The sequence below is a fragment of the Trichomycterus rosablanca genome, chromosome 12 (genome assembly GCF_030014385.1).
Source record: "Trichomycterus rosablanca isolate fTriRos1 chromosome 12, fTriRos1.hap1, whole genome shotgun sequence".
In the NCBI taxonomy this organism is placed as follows: domain Eukaryota; kingdom Metazoa; phylum Chordata; class Actinopteri; order Siluriformes; family Trichomycteridae; genus Trichomycterus; species Trichomycterus rosablanca.
The window spans coordinates 9,838,086-9,860,458 of record NC_085999.1 but is presented as its reverse complement, the minus strand read 5'-3'; the positions used below and the strand labels follow the sequence as shown (position 1 = coordinate 9,860,458).

Sequence of the window (22,373 nt, the reverse complement as noted above, 5' to 3'; positions counted from 1 at the left end):
TAGTAGATGATTTTTTTAAATGCTAAAAGTTTAAGTAGATCAGTGTGTTTTAATTTCTGAATGGCTGTTGCAGATGAGTTGTAGATCAGTGGCACATGTTAATGATGTCATCAAGATGCACCTTGTTACGGCAGTTGCCGAGTGAGCTGGCAATAAACGGCACTCTGCTGGAACGTATCTTCGTGTGTTATTTGCTTTACACACAAACAATGGCTTTATTTACATTAAGTGTTATTTACATTAAGCAACAGTATCGGATCGGATTACACGTTTTTTTCCTTAAGATATCTGATCCAGTGATTTGGGCCAATATCGGACCGATACAGAGTATCGGATCGGTGCCAGCCCTAGTATGTATGATAACAAACAAACTGTGAGGTGAATACCTGGTAATTCATAATAGCTCGTAGGCACATGATGCAGACGTGAACGTCGTCTTTTTTACACAGTAACCTCGAGTTCTTTAACGTTCTTCTGCTGGGCAATGTATTACATCTAGAGGAAAAAACAGGAGGAGTAATAAACTGATTAACAAGGTAAATACAACATTTATGATCCTCAGTAAACACAGTAATCAATCAGCAGGGTCTGTGCCGTGTGAAGGGTATTGTCGTGTTAGCTCGGACAGTTTTACCCACACATACTATCTGCACGGTGCACAACGGCCGTGTCATTAACATGCACGGTGGAGGTCCGCGCCGCTTTGTTAAGACAGAATGAGCCAGAGGCTTTTATGTGTGAAAGAGGGGAGCGCAGGCAGGCACACACAAAAGCAGAAGACCACAAAAGCTCACGTTTTAAAAAAGTGCTCAGTAAAAAAGGCTTTTAAACACACCTCACTGTTTTAGCACTTCTTTATATGTATTAAGGTATTTTATTATGATAAAAATATCAAATGCACATAATAAAAAGGAATTATTTAATTTAATATTATTCTTTTGACTGCTCTTGTATTTAGGGGTCGCTACAGCCTTATTAGTTTTAACCATTACAACCCTTTTTATTTTATCCAGGCTTGAGACAAGCGCACCTCCCAATGTCTAGGCTGTTTGTGCCCCCCCCCCCCCCCCCCCCCCCCAATCATGTCTGTGTAGATGCTCGACCAGCCGATAGCACATAGCACCGCTACAATTCAAACCCTGAATCCCAGTGGTAGTAGACATAATCATGTCTGTGTAGATGCCCGACCAGCCGATAGCACATAGCACCTCTACAATTCAAACCCTGGATCCCAGTGGTAGTAGGCTAGCATATTTTAGTGGGCTAGCATATATGTGCTCGACCAGCCGATAGCACATTGCACCTCTACAATTCTAAGGCTAAGGCTGGGCGCCCACATGTACAACGATCTGCCTGTTGTTCAGATATGGGTGGGACTAAGTCGGATGGGGTCTCTCTCTGTCAGACTGGTGCAATTACGACCTCTGCTGGCTGACTGATGGTGCCTACACAGAGATGAGAAAAGAGTGCTCTCAGGGTGTGTCTCTCCATACACAACGCTGAGCTGCACTGCACTCGTCAAAGTGTAGGTGAGAAGATGCATACGGCTGCTGCCCACGTGTCGGAGGGGGCATGGGTTAGATTCGTTCTCCTCAATCAGAGCAGGGTGGGTGCTGTTTTTAAGGCTTAGTAAAATATGCTAGCACACCAGAGCTGACATCTCAAACACATTGGTTCAAATCTCAGCTCTGCTACCGGCAGGCTGGGCACCTACATGAACAAAGATTGGCTTGTTGTTCCTTATAACTGTTGCAATTACATCCTCTGCTGGCTGCTTGATGCCGCCTGCACAGAGACGAGGGATAACGTGTGAAAAGATCCAGTCGGCTAATGCACACATGTCGGAGGGGGGCGTGTGTTAGTCACGGCTCTCCTCAGTCAGAATAGAGGTCAACATCAGTAGAGGAGAAGCATAATGCAATCCGGTAATTGGATAAAAAAAAACAGCACCTGAAAAACACAGGTCCAGGCTGGCTTGTTTACATTTTTTCCAGTCACAGGCCACTAAAAGCATTTCATGTTACCGCTGGCATTACTACCCACATGCCAACCCTGCACTCACTAAATGGTTAGCAAGTAAAAATACTACTGTTGCTGGAAAACTGTAATCCTAAGTGATAATTCATACAAACAGGAGAGCACAGATATATTATTTTAGGAGGAAGCTACACACACACACACACACACACACACTAGGTCCAGTTTTTAGAAATAGGACATTTTAAGAACGGTTTCCTGTTTTACTCAGCCTAGCTCAAAATACTATGCCAGTAGGAATGACACACACATGCACACACTGAGGGCTACTTATATTTTAGATGTACACAGATCAGCCATAATATTAAAACCACCTCCTTGTTTCTCCACACATTGTCCATTTTATTAGCTCCACTTACCACATAGGAGCACTTTGTAATTGTAGTCTACAATTACTGACTGTAGTCCGTCTGTTTCTCTGCATACTTACAGTCCCCTTTCATGTTGTTCTTCAATGGTCAGGACTCTCCCAGGACCACATAGAGCAGGTATTATTTGGGTGGTGGATCATTCTCAGCACTGCAGTGACACTGACATGGTGGTGGTGTGTTGGTGTGTGTTGTGCTGGTATGAGTGGATTAGACACAGAAGCGCTGATGGAGTTTTTAAACACCTCACTGTCACTGCTGGAGAATAGTCCACCAACCAAAAATTTCCAGCCAACAGCGCCCTGTGGGCAGCGTCCTGTGACCACTGATGAAGGTCTAGACGATGACCAACTCAAACAGCAGAAATAGATGAGCGATCGTCTCTGACTTTACATCTACAAGGTGGATCAACTAGGTAGGAGTGTCTAATAGAGTGGACATGGTATTTAAAAACTCCAGGAGCGCTGTTGTGTCTGATCCACTCATACCAGCACAACACACACTAACACACCATCACTAGGTCATTGTCACTGCAGGGCTGAGAATCATCCACCACCTAAATAATACCTGCTCTGTTGTGGTCCTGTGGTGGCCCTGAACATTGAAGAACAGGGTGAAAGCAGGCTAAAAAGGTATGCATAGAAACAGATTACAGTCAGTAATTGTAGAACTACAAAGTGCTTCTATATGGTAAGAGGAGCTGATAAAATGGACAGTGAGTGTAGAAACAAGGAGGTGGTTTTAATGTTTTAACCATTATGTCTTACAAATAAATGGGTCCTGTAAATTCACTGCATAAGTAGATTCTCCTTCTAGTTCAGGCAAAAGTTATTGCTCCTAAAATGGTACTTCCATGTGCCGAGGAGCACATCACGTACACATCGACTGTTCTTGGTTGTACAGCTGAAACACTAACTCCAAGCTTCAGAGTGTTTCAAACTGCCTTTAAAACCTCAGCACAGTTTTGGCTTGTCGGTAGCTTTGTGGATTGGCTTTCCATGGTCAGTAAGCTCTGTACAAGCCATCTGCAATACCAGAGTAAGGTACTGTGGTATAAAATACGCTGTAATTAAAGCCCTGTTGAAGCAGTAGAGGTTTAAGTTCTTTCCATTGAAAAAAATATCCACCTAGAAACATTTTGGAAAGTTGTGTGCTACGAAGTGAGTCGCAACTTAAGGAGGTTTCTTTCCAATTTCAGAGAATTGGTTTGCCAGAACTTGACTGGCTCTCTAGTCTGATCTCCAAACACTTTTATAAACACAGACCTTACAACCAAATATCAGTGCCTGACTTCTCGTGGCAAAATGGAAAATTCCTGCAGTCATGTCTCAAAATATAGTGAGGCTGTCCCAGTGGTGTATAAAGTACCGGGAGGCCATACTTGAGTAAAAGTACAAGTATCTTACCAGAAATTTACTTAGATAGAAGTAAAAGTCACCTTTTAAAATATTACTTAAGTAAAAGTCTAAAAGTATCTGATGTTTAATGTACTTAAGTATTAAAAGTAGAAGTAAAAGTAACTGCTGTTAGTTAGTATAAACTGAAGCGGTCATTTAGAAAAATATAAGATTGTTCTTTTAAGCCTGTAAACCAACTTAAGCTTTTTTCTTCCTTCCATCTGAACATGATTTGTGCCAATTTGGGATTATAATCAGCTGTTCACATCACCTATTTGAAATCATGTCATTATTTAGTTGTTTTTTTAACCTTATTACGAGGACTAAATTGCCCTGTTCCAACTTTTTTTAGAATGTGTTGTAGCTTAAAATGCATGTATGTGTATGTTAAGAATGAAGTTGACCAGACAAAACATGAAATATTTTGGGTTCATAAAAGATGGAATAAGAGTCGATGTAAATGTAAGAAACACTGCATCTATTTTATTTGCATTTTCTATACTGTTCCATTTTTTTTATTTGGGTTGTACATTCAAGTTATTGATACTGTATATATCCCAATAACCAAAAACAACTGAATTTTGGCAGAATTAATTTAAAAGCAAAACTCAAGCAAGTTTAACTAAACGTGTGGCACTTTTAAGCCTTTAATGATCTGCACAACCATTAGTTTAAATCTAAATAGCTGGGTAAAAGAAGCTGTATTTAAATAATCTTTTTTGGGCTGTATCTACTCCCTGATTGTCATGTGTTAAACTTAAAAAATATTGGTATTCTTACTTTAAGAAAACACCATTTCTAACTTATGTGTCAACCTGAAGCAGCAGCTGAAAGATCATAACATTTTGAAAGTTGAGTTCTTGTTGAGACCATTAAAGGGTTAAATGAATGTTTCCTCTGTCGGTGTAATACAGAAGTTATCTGAGGAAATATTTGTCTGTAGGTGAGTTTTTAAAAATGATGGGACACATCATGTCAAAATCAGATTCGCCAAACCTGCTGCAGTCTGTCACACATCTCACATCATTTAGCAAAAAAATTCTTGTCGTTTTATTTTGTAGTAACGAGTAACGAATTCGCATACGGCAAATGTATCGGAGTAAAAGTACACAATTTCTTTAGGAAATGTAGTGGAGTAAAAGTGAAAGTTAACAAATTTTTTTATACTCCAGTAAAGTACAGATACTCCAAAAAACTACTTAAGTACTGTAACGAAGTATTATTACTTCGTTACTATACACCACTGGGCTGTCCAATAAGAACTGATATGTGTTCAAATGTTCATTAAGGTTGAAGTACATATACAATTTATAATGATGGGACCTAAAAAACTCTTGTACCCTAAATCAGTGTCTAAAACCTTTTGAAAACTTCTCTATACTAAACAGTCTAAATCTGGCAGGTTCAGATTACATTCCACCACATAATCCATGTAAAGTGCTCGAAATCAGTCCCAATAATGCCCTTTTATTGTAACGATCATGTTTTATTTGTTTGGTTTGTGAATATAAAAGACACGTTGTTGATTAATGAACACAATTAAGTAATCATAGTGGTAGAAGTCACTGTGGGCAGCACGGCGGCTAAGTGGGTAGCACCGTCGCCTTGCAGCAAGAAGGTCCTGGTTTCGATCCCCAGGTGGGGCGGTCCGAGTCCTTTCTGTGCAGAGTTTGCATGTTCTCCCCGTGTCTGTGTGGGTTTCCTCCGGGTGATGATACTGAATTGTCCTATAGGTACCTAGCCACTAGGATCCATAAACCAGTGCATTGTAGTGCCAGTCCAAAGCCCGGATAAATAGGGAGGGTTGTGTCAGGAAGGGCATCCGGCGTAAAAACTGTTCCAAATCAATAATGCGGATCACGTTCCGCCGGCGACCCCTAACGGGAGCAGCCGAGAAGATACAGTGGTAGAGGTCACTGAATGACCACTCTCTGTAATTCTGTGGTCAAATGTGGAGCAGTTTTGTAAGAGGTAATGTTCAATGGCAAAGACGTGAGTAGACCTTTTTTGTAGATCTTTTGAATCAGTGTCTCTTTTCTTCAACTGTATTGTTCACCCTTAGCTTGGATTCAGAGAAAACAAGAGTGCTCTCTTCCCCTTTTCAGCAATCGCAGAATTGAAGCACAGCCTGGCAAACTGAGCCAAGAGTAGCTAAGTATTTCCCTTCTGCTTTTACCACAAATATTTAGAACACTCCAAACTCTGTACTTCTGTTACCATTTTCTTACTTATTTGTGCACAAAGAAGTGCAGAAACAGCAATTATTGCAAGTTGCTTAGACTGACTGTAAGGGATGGAGCACAGGTAGATACTGCAACCAAACTGCAGGATGCTTAAGCCACAAAAGAATACAAAATGACCAAAAACATAAAAGAATCAAAGAAAACCAAACCAATATCTGGAGTCTGAAGCAGAGATGACGATTAATAATATATATATAATATTTACAATATTTATAATACTCTAATATTTAGTTGGACCGCCTTTAGCTTTGATTACGGCACGCATTCGCTGTGGCATCGTTTCCACAAGCTTCTGCAATGTCACAACATTTATTTCTGTCCAGAGTTGCATTAATTTTTCCCCAAGATCTTGTATTGATGATGGGAGATTTGGACCACTGCGCAAAGTCTTCTCCAGCACATCCCAAAGATTCTCAATGGGGTTCAGGTCTGGACTCTGTGGTGGCCAATCCATGTGTGAAAATGATATCTCATGCTCTCTGAACCACTCTTTCACAATTTGAGCCCGATGAATCCTGGCATTGTCATCTTGAAATAGCCTCACTGACAAGTGGTTTTCTGAAGACTACACAGCTGTTTAGTCCCAATCCCTTGAGTTTACTTCGCATTGTATGTGGAAATGCTCTTACTTTCACTATTAAACATCTCCCTGAGTTCTACTGTAGTTTTTCTACCATTTGATTTCACCAAACGTTTAAGTGATCGCCGATCATGATAATTCAAGATTTTTTCCCGACCACATTCCTTCCTCGAAGATGATGTTTCCCCACTGTCCTTCCACTTTTTAATAATGTATTGGACAGTTCTTAACCCGATTTTAGTAGTTTCAGCTTCTCCTTAGATGTTTTCTCTGCCTGATGTATGCCAATAATTTGACCCTTCTGAAACAGATCAACATCTTTTCCAAGATCACAGGATGTCTTTCGACATGGTTGTTTAACAAATGAGAAGCTACTCACTGCATCAGTTAGGGTTAAATAACTTGTTGCCAGCTGAAAAATAATCACCCATGCAGTAATTCTCCAATGGGAGGCTCTTACCTATTTGCTTAGTTAAATCCAGGTGGTGACCTTTTTTTTGGCCAGGAAGTGTACAAGTGTACATATATATATATATATATATATATATATATATATAAATAAGATTTATAAGATGTAGGGAACAGAATCAGAACCAGGTTGTTACCTATGTGCCAGCTGCTTGATCCACCAATGCGTGACAACCCAAGATTTAAAGAAAGAATAAGGAGATGGAATTCACTAAATAAGCAGTGGCAATAAAAAAGTAATTCCATCTATTGATCTGTTTAAAGGAATTTGGCTGTGACATCACTGGCTGAGAATAAATGCCAGCGGAAAAGCCTGGCAGAACCAAGCCCAGTATGACGAGTTTACTTTACAGAGAGAGTAAGGGCAGGCCAAAAGCTGGCAATGAAAAAGGAACTCCAGCTCAAGTGAATAAACGCTTAATGCGGCACAGAGATGCCAATTAAAGGAACCGGCACTAGCCATCATCTGGGTTTCCATGTCTCCTGCCAATCATTAGTGGCATGTGAGGTTGGCATTATACTGTAGTTTGCACCCCTTGCTGACCTACACGTATACATTTAACATGAGCTCTTTTCTGATCTGATTACAGAACTGTGAATGTGTTTTTAAAAATGAATGCTGTGTGCTCTATGCTACAGTAGCACCATGTGCACACCTTTGTGCTATTGCACATACTTCCGGTAAGAACTGTGTGTGTGTGTGAATTGTGAGTAATCCATTATTCACAAACATGGAAGTGACTAATGTGCTCTTTGATTTGAACAAGACTCCTATTCACAGTGTGTGTTCAGGTTGTGTGCGTTGCAGACTTGTTTTGACAGGCTCTTACTTTGAAAGATAAGTAATCAACCAAAGGTGCGCCAAGTTAAATATGTTTTTTTATTACCAGCTACTGAACAGACAGATCTCTATCAGTATTAGTAGTCAGTAGAGTGACCACGTTCATCTCTCCATCTCTATTCCGGCTCTTACGAGGTGTGTCTCAAATGTTCTTGATCAGTCACAGCATGTTTGGATGCTATGTGCTTTTTTTCAAATGTGCACTGGAGCAACAAAGATAGTGTACGGTAGCTGTCAAGTACACACAAGACTTCAGCAGCCCACAGCAGGGAAAATAACCAGAAAAAGGAAAGTGTAAGAATGAAATCTGGTTGTCATAATAAGGATCGACCCACAAGCCTGAGACAACCAAAAAGAATCAAGTAAGGAAATGTCACAGTGTGGATCCAAATGTGGGGTAGTTCTGTCATGAAAATAAAGAGTACCGAGTAACAACTTAAGGAGGTTTCTTTCCAATTTCAGAGAATTGGTTTGCCAGAACTTGACTGGCTCTCCAGTCAGACCACCAAACACTTTTATAAACACAGACCTTATAACCAAATATCAGTGCCTGACTTCTTGTGGCAAAATGGCAAATTCCTGCAGTCATGTCTCAAAATATAGTGAAAAATCTTCCAGGAAAAAGTGGAGGCTGTAATAAATGGAGAAGCGACTTCATATCAATGCTTCATATTCATGGTTTTGACATTAAATGTCCAATAAGAACTAATATGTGTTCAAATGTTCATTACGGTTTAAGTATATATACAATTTATAATGATGGGACCTAAAAAAAGCTAAAGAGTACCGGCATCTGCACCAGCAGAAAACTAGACCGGATTAAGTCCAGCCTGATGATTTCAGAGAAGTACAGGTGCCAGCACAGGAACCAGCAGCAACCGTGGTTTGGATCAGGGTTTTAAATAAATTTTAGATTTAAAAAATAAAAAAGGGTCGCACAGATTAATAATAATAATTAAATAAACACATAGGCACATAAACTTGTATGCAAACACCCTCTTGTGGAGGTTTTATGTTTTGCCTTGTAAATCCCAGTGGGACCACATTGTAGAGCAGAGAGAGTAAGATGCGTTGTTTGTGTTGCCTGGGTCACATAAATATTTATGGACAAAATGTGGGTCATGTAAAAAAATCATGGACAAAACGTGGGTCGCTAAAACCCTGGTTTAACATCCCTACACCTGAAGCAATTTTTTTGCTTAATGATAGGCAGGTGATTGCCTGTTCAGAGAAACCATGTTAATCATTTGCACCTTCATCTATGTTTGCGTTGCCGGCCAAATGTGGTATGGCAGTTGGGCATGATACTGTACATCAAGCCTCACTGCTGATCTCCACGGCAAGTGGGCCTATTATATGTACTCATTTTTGGGTAAGATCCCTTGAATGAAAACCACTGTTCCTTTTACATTCTATTCCTTTTAGCTACATTATTCTTGCTTTTTCCTGAGCAAAACAAAAGACTTTCTACATCTGCCCGGCTTACTGACTACATTTAAAAAAGCAGGAGATGCATTAGTGTTTAGTATAAAATTTCCACCAAACTATTACTTTAACAACTTTACCTTAATGTAGAGTGCCTTCCAGTTCTAGTGAGGTTTCCAAGAACAGGGGATGATAGATTGCTCCCTCCATGGAGATCTTCAATAGAGCGACTCCAAGATTTAGACTTGTCCATGGCATAATCTGTGCCATTTTCACCACTGTCACCATCGAATCTGCACATACACATAGGAAAATGATGACTTCTGTGTATCAGCTGTAGCAGCCAGCTTATTTACAGTACTACAGTGAAATTACCCCATGGTACAACCTTTATTAACTTACCTAGTACAGATGTAATTTTATTTGTTTTTTTGATCAAGCAACTTTTAAAAATGAAGTCAAAGTAGGGTAAGTAGGGTAAGGCTGGGAAATAGATTTAAAATAGTAAAATATACAACATTATACAGTATATATAATTTTGATACTTCACCACCATAGGGATATTGCTGTAAGACCAGTTGAAGAATTTGTTCTAGTCAAAATAAGCAGCAAGTTTTTCAACAGTTTTCAACAGAAATCCTCAACCTCATTGTAGGAAAACATGCTTCTAAATGCAGCAGTTGTTTGGAAATGTACGTACATTACATATACATTTTGGCATTTAGCAAACAATTGAGGGTTAAGAGCTTTGCTCAGGGGCCCACCGGTGGAAACCTGGCAGAAACGGAGCCTGAACCAGCGATTCCGACCAGTAGTCCAGCAGCTTAACCACAGAGCTAATGGTTGGTTTGGATACAGAATATTTAACATAGAAGTGATTTTCTAATTAGATCAAAAGGCAGTTACCACAAAAAAGTGCACCATGACTTCATTTTGTCAAACTGGTTCTATTCGAGAATGACATTAGTTTATATAACTATTATATATTATATATTATATAACTATATATTAGTTTATATATATTTACAGTATATCAGACAAAAAGAGAAAACTTACAGTCCTACAACTTAGCCAGACTTAACCACAATTTATAGCTTTTCTGTAAAGGGAAACATGCCAACAAGTAACCTATTAGAACAAAATCTCACATGAAAAACAGGTTTGTTTTTTTAATGCATTTTCTCCCCTTTTTCTCCCTCTTTAGCGCGTCCAATTGCCCAATTGCATCGTGCTTCCTCTCTGCCTATGCCAATCCCTGCTCTGATCGAAGAGATCGAAGCTAACCCACGCCCTTTCCGCCCCCAACCTAGCGTTGTGTACGGAGAGACACACCCTAAGAGCACTCTTTCCTCATCTCTGTGTAGGCGCCTCTAATCAGCCAGCAGAGGTCGTAATTGCACCAGTCTGACAGAGAGAGACCCATATCCGGCTTAGTCCCGCCCATCTGAACAACAGGCCAAACGTTGTTCATGTGGCCGCTCAGTCTCAGCCGGCAAGGCAGAGCTGAGATTCGATAAGATGTATTCCAGATCCCAGCTCTGGTTGCAGCCTGTGTTTTTACCGCTGCGCCACCTGAGCGGCCGGGTTTTTTTTTTTGGCTTGTTAATTATCAATGCATTGAAATGAGCAGCAACATTTTGTCTCACTGTCACTCACTACATGTCAGCTGATTTTATGTATTGTTTCTTTCAATCCAAACCCAATACAATTTTTAACCCAAGTTTTTATGCTGTTTTTTAATTACATTAACAAATGTAGGCTTTGACAAACCCCTCTACAAATGAATATATAACTCTAAGGCTGCATTCACATGATACTCTGCGAAAACACTGCACTGACTGTACCATTGTTTCCTAAGGAGTAAGGCGGTGTCGCTTACCTAGTCGCTGTGCTGCTTTAAGCATGTCACGCTATGCAGACTTGCCGCTTGGCTGTGCTGTTTTTACCACTTGTCACTGCAATCAATGTTCAACCTGACTGAACTCTGACCCAGTTTGCCACTGACCTTAAAGAGCAGCTAATGAGACAATTTGTTTATATGACGTAGATACAAAAGAGAAGCACAAATATGATGAAGAGGAACTGATTCTCAATGTTTCACAAAACCTGAACTGTTTAATTCCACTTTAAATTAAAACCATGGCGTTGTGGAGAAAATACCACAAAATGTGGAGGCCAGGTTTGCATTTTAGGTGTACGTTTTCTAATTCGGGAATCACTTCTTGTGGCTTTGCAGCTCTTCTGTATGATTTAATTTGCTCTTATATTAACAAAAAAATAAAGCTTTATAAAGTCACTTTATTCTTTTGCTGTTGTTTTAATCTTCCCACTTCTCCAAAGGACGATGCTGCAGAGCTTTTGAGTATAAACTACAATGCATTTCATACAAACTGCATGTAAATAAACTGTCAATATGATCAGTCAATACAGTCAATATTGTTTATTATTTTGATCTTTTTTTTTTACCTCTTTTTCTCTGAATTTTCCCCCCAATTATTTCCCCTAATCTAGTCATATCCAATTACCCTGGTTGCGTTACGCTTCAACCCTCCACTGCTGACTGAGAAGCTTCGCAACTGACACATGCCCCCTTTTCACCTTTTTTATATGCTGATCAGCCTTGTGCACGGAGAGCCACACCCTGATCAGCATTATTCCCCAACTCTGCGCAGGCGCCTTCAATCAGCCAGCAGAGGTCGTAGCTGCATCAGTTATGAAGAACAATGGTCCGGCTTTCCCATCCCTGAACAACAGCCAATCGTTGTTCATGTGGCCGCCCAGCCCAGCCGGATGGCAGAGCTGAGATTCAATACGGTGTATTCAAAATCCTAGCTCTGGAGTGCTAGCGTGTTTTACCCAAAGTGCTGCTCCACCTGAGCGGTTCATTATTTTGATCCTGAAAGAGGGTTTGCTGTGTATCATGTGAAAGGCTTAAATGCTGCAGTATGTGCACCCAGCCTGGTGGTAAACGTTGCACAAAACCCACCTAACATAAGTAACAAAAAACTAATTAATTTCTTGAGCAATTTGTTTATTTATATTAATTGGTTTATTTTTTAATCCTCATTTCTATAACATCACACCATAGTAAACTTTATTCCCAGCTACCCCTGGCTAGCATTATCCCTAATACACTTCTTTGTACATAATTTATACTTTTTTTGTACAGATTATTTATCAAAACAAAAGAAGAGCACACTGTGCATTTCACTTTCTTGTATGACCCAATAACACAAGTTCAGGTTGTAAACAGATATAAGCTCCACAATGTGACCTTATGACACTGTGTTCTCTGTGAATAGCCTGTACACACTGTTTATTTTACTCGCTGATTTCTGAGACAGACAGAGAGATGGGGATGCGTCAGTGTCCCTGCGTATAAGACAATGTGACTGTGACTCGATCAGCAGTTAGGCCAAAAGAAACGATTGTGCTCTTTGTGTGTAGTGCAATAGGACGGGGAACTTACGTGACGGCATACTGTGCAAACGAGAGATACTCCACCAACACGTCCAAGCCCTTATTCTCCTCGTTAAGAAACTCACGCACCCATCTGCACAGTGACAGGCAGAGACATAAGAGAAAAACAATGACAGATTTAAAGAGAAGCTGCATTCGCCTCATGACGTCTCCCAGCTTTAAAAATAGTTTTGTTTTTTTTTACTCAAAAGATAAATGACAAGATTTTTTATCCTCGGCAGAGTCGACGTCCTCTGAACAGAATAACGATGAACATGAAGGCACTTCACAGCTGTCACAGTGTATAGTGAGGCACCAGAAATGATCACGACTCATTTTAACCTGTTCATTCTATTGTGAACATTTAAGATTCAGGTTCAAATTTGAGTGGAGCTACAAAAAATTGATTGGCTATGTCTCAGTGTGGGGGTGGCTGAAGATGTTTCCTGCTGCAACCTTGATCAGAATAAGGACCAAGCGGTTAATGAAAATGAAGTGAATACAGTTATTGTGTTGAGGGTAATTGAGTTCATATGTTTACATTTTGTATTTATCAACTATTTATTTGAATAATATAATTAAATATATACATAAAATATATAACTGTAAAATTATATATATGTATACATATATCAGCCATAACGTTAAAACCACCTCTTTTTCTACACTCACTGTCCATTTTATCAGCTCCACTTACCATATAGAAGCACTTTGTAGTTCTACAATTACTGACTGTAGTCCATCTATTTCTTTACATACTTTTTTAGCCTGCTTTCACCCTGTTCTTCAATGTTCAGGATCACTACAGAGCAGGTATTATTTGGATACCTCAGCACTGCAGTGACACTGACATGGTGGTTGTGTGTTAGTGTGTGTTGTGCTGGTATGAGTGGATCAGACACAGCAGTGCTGCTGGAGTTTTTAAATACCGTGTCCACTCACTGTCCACTCTATTAGACACTCCTACCTAGTTGGTCCACCTAGTAGATGTAAAGTCAGAGATGATTGTTAATCTATTGCTGCTGTTTGAGTTGGTCATCTTCTAGACCTTCATCCGTGGTCACAGGACACTGCTCGTGGCTGGATACTGCTGTTGGCTGGATACATTTTTGGTTGGTGGACTATTCTCAGTCCAGCAGTGACAGTGAGGTGTTTAAAAACTCCAGCAGCGCTGCTGTCTCTTATCCACTCATACCAGCACAACACACACTAACACACCACCACCATGTCAGTATCACTGCAGTGCTGAGAATGATCCACCACCTAAATAATACCTGCTCTGTGGTGGTCCTGGGAGAGTCCTGACCATTAAAGAACAGCATGAAAGGGGGCTAACAAAGCATGCAGAGTAAAAAATATTGGAAAACGGAAACTGGGCCGGACCGTCCATCATAAAAACAGTGCCATATCAGGTACACTGACCAGAATAAGCCGCTGTGGGGACCCCAAAAAATACGGAATCAGTTCTTTACTGTTAATTTAGGTCAGCAGCACAGTTTATATCCTGCTACAAACTCTGAAGCCAAATCTACATAAGCAGACACTTTTTGTCAACTTGCGTATATCCTCATGTCACCCAACCCTCACTTTCCGAATAGCTGGAACATCAGGACATTATTTCCAACCAGCACGGTGACCTTATCAATAGCAGTCAGTTTTTCCAGTTCCCTCGCCTGCAATCTCCCAGCATGCATTTCAGAGTGTGTGACGGCCTTTCCCTCATCAAATGATCACTGTTTCATTCTCTGTAAGCCTCAATGCCATAATACAGTTCTCAAAACTGAGACATTGAGAAAATGTCAGAGGTAAGATTTTACTGGGAACGTTGTTGTGACTGAGCCCATGATACTGCTACTTCTATGAGAGGTTTTAGCCAGAGGCTGTAGGCACTTTATCATTTAATAAGCGACCCACATTTTGTCTATGATTTTTACCGCGACCCAGGCAACACAAAAAATGCATCAAAACAAAACACAACATAAAATATACATAATTCATAAAAATAATGGCAATCTGGTCCCACTGTGGTTTACAAGATTTAACGTAAACCTTCCACTAGTGTACAAATTCATTTTGTGTTTATGTGACTGTTAATATTCATTTATATAGCTTGGGTCACAACAATGTAAACATTTACACAAATAATGAAATCATTATTGAAATGCACACATGAAAATTTGTTCAAGTTCTACTGGAAAACACTGGGCGCAAGACAGGAATACCCTGGACAGAGCATCCATTTTCAGGGCTTTAGCCACATCCCCTTAGACTTAGCAAATCATGTCTGTCTAGACATCCACCTGATGAATAGAACCGCTGAGATTCCAAGCTATAACAAGACAACTGTGCCACCCAAGAGCCCAGACTTGGGGCCCAGACTTGAACATCATCTTCCGGCTGCTCCTATTAGGGGTAAAATCATTTGTCCTCATTTTGCCCTGTCCTAAACCCCCTCCTCTGTCCCACTGATCACCTGCATGTTCTCCCTCACTGCATCCACAAAACTATTTAGCCTTTCTCTTCTTTCCATCTTGTCTATCCTTGTCACTTCTAACAAAAATTACAGCACCTTTATCCTTTCACCATGTAATATTGCAATGTTTTTTTCAAAAAGTTTCCACACTTTTTAAAACTCTATTTATTAAGAATTTCAAAAACAAATGACATAACTTTTCTACAGTCAACTTCCCATGCATTTTTTTCAAATGTCGTACCAACTTTTTAATGCCATCAGCAATAATTTTTTTGGATTGAGTATAGCCAATGATGCACCGCTGCTTTTACATCATCATCACATGAAAATCTTCTTCCCCTTAAAGCTTCTTTGAGCATCCAAAAAAGTTGGAAATCAGATGGCACTAAATCCAGACTATAAGCTCTCTCACCAGTCTCTCAAACATGACCATTCACTACTCCTCCCGCCCTCACTGTTTCCAATGAAAATATAAAAGTGCGGAAACTTTTTGAAGATTCCTCGTACAAGTTTTAAAGCTTTTAAAACGTTTACAGATTGCAGTTTTAGCAAATTCTGATTCTGCAGGCCTAATGGTTATTTTATTTACACTGCAGTTATTTGGTGTACACAAATATTAAAGTAAAAAGTACAATAAACTAATACAATGTGCAATACTGATGCTTTTCTCAGTTCTGTCCTAATCTCCTATATAATGTTATTCTAATATGCACACAAACCACACAGTCCTTATCACTCACCCGATATGATTGGTCCTTAATGAAATCTCCAGCTCTCTCAGGACCTGAGTGGACTCCTGCACCCTCCGGCGGAATTTCTGTAAACAGGATAAAAGAGAACTCTAATGGATGACGAGAAAAAAAAAAACTGGTCGGGTTGCTAGTTCAGAAGTGTGTCACTGGGAGCCGAACACTCAGAGGAATGTTCTTATTCCAGGTCAGGTGAAAGAAAATAAATAGTGCGAGCATATAAATAAATGGTATACTGTATATCATAACATATTCTTGTTAGACGTCAGTAGATGTATTCACTTAATTGCATGAAAATGCTTAAAGACTGGGCTTAGACAGACATGTGGTCATCATGTTTGCTGTTTTTGTTCAGAAGCAGCTCCTCTGCCTGGAGTAATAGTATCATTCTGTTAAAGTGCGAGCTCATTTCGTGTGTGAGCCTCTATTGCAAAGCTAAACTGTGGACCCATTCTTGTCCTGTGTGCTGTTTCCAAGGTTACATCCTCTTCAGTGTAAGACCCGTGACCCAATCTTGTGTCAGGTGAAATGCATGTGAACAAACTGCTCAACATAGCAGAGCAAACAGAGGAGGAGAGAACAGCCTTCATCTAGATACAACCGGCTGAACAGAGCCAAATACACTACAGTGTTTAATCTGTAATACCAATGGAGTATTAATGTGACCTAAAGCCTGGTTTATACTTCGTGGGACAATATTTCATTTATAGCAAGAAAAGGTATCCAGAGAAAAATGTAAAAGATTTCGGCTCACAGTAAATGGGATTAAAGGCTTATTGGGTAGCAAAGTTCCAAATTTGTAAAATGAATCTAAGCCTCCCATCGAGGAAGCTTAAAGTAACTATGAATGGTTTAGCAGGCTGGATCACAAACTGTACACTGCTGAAATAAATAGTATATCTGATTAACCTACTACAAAGAATTTCATTACACCATGTAAGCACACAGGATGCAGCCTGGAAAGCATTCAGGAAATTCCTCGTATGCGGTGTGTCTGCCATCATAACCTTGGATCTAAGTCTGGCTGGCTAAAAAAATCAACTGATTTTTAGCTGTAAAAAGGACATTAATATAAACTGTATATTAATTCATTTTAGACATAAATTGCAAACAATGTCAACACAAATTGCAAAGTTGAAACAGACTGTGCTGTATTATTAAAGGAACTCAGCAGAAAATTCAACCGAATATCTGATTTGACACAGTTTTTACACTGGATGCCCTTCCCGACTTAATTCTTCTATTTATCCGGGCTTGGGACCAGCTCTAAAGGTGCACTGATAGGTCTCACATAATGCCATGCGCCTTCTGTATTTCTAAGGGCAGCCCAAGATCCGAACCCCCAGAACACAGTCACTGCTGTTACTCAGCAGCATGGCTCTTGTGAATAAGTGAACAATAATCCTATTCACTATTCACTATTTTACTATTCAACTATACAGTCAACATAATGATATGCTAAAATAAATTGGCAGGTAGGGTCTTCACAGTATTACCACAAGCATTTGTACTGAAGTGTAGCACCATGCTGATGGCCAAAGAAAGGGTGCAAAACATAGACCGGGGCATTTCTGACAAAAAAAATTATGACAGAACTAAATCAAACAGCAAGCCTATTTAAAAAAAAAACATTAATTTTGAAGACTTGTTTGGATTGTTTAATGAAGTTCAAGCTGTGTCATAGGTAGGGCCCTACTAAATTCATGGAAAAATGTGCTTAATTTAACGGACCTTGTTTTTCAAAAATCACAGATTTCACATATTTTCAAAGAAAAGTGCCACATTTCACAGTCATTAAATAACACTCATAAATTGGATTATAAAATAAGTTTGATGTGTGTTCACGTATTGAGTGCATTTTGTCCCTTCCATAATCAATAGAAAAGTGAGCTTCAAAAGAACAAGCAAAGTATTTTGCTCCCAATAATTTGTCTATGTACAGTTTATTTATTTTTTTATAAACTCAGCAAACTCTAAAGATGCTCGGTTACACTAGAACCGCCTCATAGTGCAAAAAAACTAGTAAATGTGAGGCACTTGAACGCTACGTGAATGAAAAATGTAAAACTGCTGAACACAAACCTTTACTTTTACAGCTCATATCACGGTCCGTGACGTGATTTTCATGGCTGTGAATTAGGTAGGGCCTTAGTTACAGGCTACTCTTCCAGTAGGAAAAAAACAGTGGGTGTAGACCTGCTCAAATTCTGTGCAGTTTAAAGCTATTTTTTTCTCAAGACTTTTCCCAGAGCTCTGAGCTTACTGTATGATGCCATAGAAAACTCTTAAAAGATTAGAGCATTCCAGATTTATTAAAACACTAGATGGTTTTTAGCTGTCCATCAAACAAGGAGGTAAGTGCATTTACATTGCTCATACTATCTCAACAGGAGCTAATGCCAGATGCAACCATTTACACATCTTCAGTGACTGATCACTGATGAACCCCAACACCCGGAATAAACAATAATGACGATAAAATGATAATAAAATAACAGTGGTAGCCTAGTGTGTAGAGCTTTGGGCTATCAATCCGAAGACTGAGAGTTCGAATCTTAGCTCTGCCATGCAGCCACTGTTGGGCAAGGCCCTTAACCCTCTTGGCTCCAGGGGTGCTGTACAATTCGAGCCGGGATATGCAGAAAAAGAATTTCGTTGTACTCTATACCTGCATATGTATCTATGACAAATAAAGGCATTCTTTTCTATATAATAATAATGTAATAATAAAAAAATCCTTGTGAGCAAGGGAACTGAAGTGGTCAGCTGCATTAGGATAGGGTGGAGGCCTGACTGAAAGTTAAAACAAATAAGGTAAAAAAGGCACAAGAAAGACAGGAGGGTGAAATCTTAAACAAACATACGTAAAGCTCAGTGGGAAGCCTGAGCGGAAAACTTTAAAGCCGAGAGCGAGCAGAGAGAGTGTCCTTCATGACAGCTCTCTGTGTGGGTGGCTCGGTCACATGTAGAGATAAACAGTGGGGAGCGGGATTGTTTATGTCCATATGTCTGTTTAAAAGCCCTCTGATGTTCATATGCCACAAAGTCCTACATAAACAACAATTGTTCTGGATTGTTTGCCAGACCATGCAAAGTTTTCATTATCTGTTAATATTAATGTAATACCAATCTGTAAGTAGAAGGTTCCTTTTTTACATAAATAAAGGAAAAAGTTACTGGAATGAGAGTTAAAGGGATACTGTGCCGTGTAGATGTTGTATACCGTCTAAGTATGTGTGTATGGAGAACTGAAACCTATATTAACCAAAGTGAGGATTCCAAGTCTCATCCCACCTATCCAGTCAGATTCATTGTGCTTCCAGAGCTGTACACGACTCTACCTATAATTATATGACTACCCATTTTGACATCGTATTTATACACTGGGAGAGTGCTGGTGGCTAATTATTCATTAGGTCAAGGGTTCAACTGTTTTAACTGTTGCATGGATTGTAAACACTGAGCGCAAGGCAGGAATACCCTTGACATGGTTCCAATCTATCACAGGGCTTTGGCCACCTCAGAAATAGCTAATCGTGTCTGTGTAGAGGCCCAGTTGGCCAACAGTACAGCTGAAATTAGAACCCTAAAGACTATTCGGAATGGGCTAATGTAGCGCTGCACAAAAATTCATTAAATGTTTTACAAAAACGCCTTACAAGACCGCTCAGGTGGTGCAGCACAGGTAAAACATGCTAGCACACCAGAGCTGGGCATTCGAACACATCGTTTCGGATCTCAGCTCTGCCATCCGGCTGGGCTGGGCGGCTACATGAACACTGATTGGCTGTTGTTCGCACAGGGTGGGACTTTACCACTCAGCTACCACTGCCACAGTAAAATCATTGTGATTATAAACCACGGAATCAAACGTCCACATTTCAGTTAGAAACAGGGAATCTGTTAATCACTTTAATTATTATTATGACAAATTGACAATGTGTAAAGAATGCACATGTGAATATAAGTGTAATGTATAATTTCTCAACAAGGATTATTGGGACACATAGATAAATAATCTGACACAAAATGTTACTAGCCCTTTAAGTACGTGTGTGTGTGTGTGTGTGTATGGTTCCAGACTCCTCACTCTTCCTTAAGCATTCCCAGCTGTGTGAAAAAGTTAAAAATCTCGAGAAAGGAAAGGAGGGGGGGGGGGGGGGGGGGGGGGGGGGCTGGATGGAGAGAGGTAGAGAATAGGAGAGTGAGAGAGGAGGTTCTCCCATAGGGATCATCCTTGAAACCTGAAATAAATCTACGGCTCAGACATTCTTCAGGACCTTATGCAATGGCCTTCTTCCTGTTGCTGGCTGAGAGAAGCATGTGGAATGCATCCTATGCAAAGATGGGAGACGGCCCGCTGCAAGCTCCCGCCGCACAAAGTAGCAATTGTTCAGCGCTCGAAAATGGGGCGAGCAAGAATGTAAAAAAAACCATAACTCTCTCTCTCTCTCCCTCGCCGCCCCTCCCTCCTTTCACTGTCTGACTCTCACCTCCGTTAAGCTCTGCCACTTCTCTGTGCCCCTGATCTGACTGGGCCCCATTTTGGTCTCCAGATCCGTTCCTGACCTTCCTCTGCTTCTAGTTTTGGTTGTATTTGTTTATTTATTCCCAGCTCTTGATTCATTCTTCTTTCCCTTTTTTCTTGTTTTCGTTCTGACTTTCTGTGATTTTTTTTCTTTCTTAACGCTCACTGCTGTGTTCGGGAAGGGCCATGAGAACAGAGTGTGGAAAACCCAGGAGAAGAGCCTGCATTTAGAACATTTACAACACTTTAATAGGCTTCTAATAATTAAAGACAGAAAAAATACAAACTTCAAGTCGTTTTACAAAACTAAAAAATCCCTACTGTACCCTGACAGATTGCTTTAATAAGACCAAGGGTAGAGGGTAAACCGTATCATAGTAAATTGTGTTAAATAAACAGCCTTCAGGACATGGTGCTAACACCCGTAGCCATAACAGCTTTAAGTGTTAACAGCCCTGAAGTTAACCCTTCCTCACTTCCCAGCGTGTTATATATGAGACACAAAGCCGTTATGCGCTATTAAACTAGTAAACCTAACTGTGGTACTTTGTGTAAAAACACCTCTTGGTCTTCCTTACCATGTTATTAGATAAACAGATAGATAGATAGATAGATAGATAGATAGATAGATAGATAGATAGATAGATAGATAGATAGATAGATAGATAGATAGATAGATAGATAGATAGATAGATAGATAGATAGATAGATAGATAGATAGATAGATAGATAGATAGATAGATAGATAAACAGATAGATAGATAGATAGATAGATAGATAGATAGATAGATAGATAGATAGATAGATAGATAGATAAACAGATAGATAGATAGATAGATAGATAGATAGATAGATAGATAGATAGATAGATAGATAGATAGATAGATAGATAGATAGATAGATAAACAGATAGATAGATAGATAGATAGATAGATAGATAGATAGATAGATAGATAGATAGATAGATAGATAGATAAACAGATAGATAGATAGATAAACAGATAGATAGATAGATAGATAGATAGATAGATAGATAGAGAGAGAGAGAGAGAGAGAGAGATAGATAGATAGATAGATAGATAGATAGATAGATAGATAGATAGATAGATAGATAGATAGATAGATAGATAGATAGATGATAGATAGATAGATAGATAGATAGATAGATAGATAGATAGATAGATAGATAGATAGATAGACAGACAGACAGACAGACAGACAGACAGACAGACAGACCTTTTACTGACACCATTTACTAGATGTTAATGGTTTACTAGTAACAGACAAAGAAGTCATTGTTTGATTAATGCTGCTGGTTAAAAATGTCATTTTACTTCATTTCCATTGGCTGACGCTTGATTCTGATTAACACACAGCTACAGTCAGTACATGATAAACAATGCCCGACTGTTTCACATGCGGATCTATGTAACAGACGTTTTGTTAATAAGGTGCAGCGTTTAATTAAGCTAGCCCACTACTGCTAAAAGAAAAAACGCTCAAGCAGCACAGCAGTAAAACAAGCTAACACATCAGAGCTGACATCTCAAACTAATGAGTTCAAATCTCAGCTCTGCTACCAACAGCCTGGGTGCCTACACTAACAATGATTGGCTCGTTCATCAGGGTTAAATGCCGGAGGGGATTTCTATCGAGTGATGCAATTACAACCTTTGCTGAGTAATCAACGGAGGATCAGTGCGTGACTCTCCATGCACAAGACTGAGTCCCATATAAACTTGTCTCAGGCAGGTGAAAAAATGCAGTCAGCTACTGCACACATGTCGGAGGGGTGTGTGCTAGTC

At 39.7% G+C, this 22,373-nt stretch overlaps 1 protein-coding gene across 4 annotated transcripts in view; it reads right to left on the bottom strand.

Moving 5' to 3' along the window:
• Window positions 1-22,373, bottom strand: part of fmnl2a (formin-like 2a) — a 76,445-nt gene that overhangs the window by 24,024 nt on the left and 30,048 nt on the right. For all 4 annotated transcript variants that reach the window (XM_063006233.1, XM_063006235.1, XM_063006234.1 and 1 more), the window contains exons 4-7: window positions 16,032-16,108; window positions 12,829-12,912; window positions 9,500-9,652; window positions 387-495 (exon numbers count right to left, since the gene is read on the bottom strand). In XM_063006233.1, the coding sequence (XP_062862303.1) occupies window positions 387-495; window positions 9,500-9,652; window positions 12,829-12,912; window positions 16,032-16,108 (423 nt within the window). The remainder of the gene's footprint in view (window positions 1-386; window positions 496-9,499; window positions 9,653-12,828; window positions 12,913-16,031; window positions 16,109-22,373) is intronic.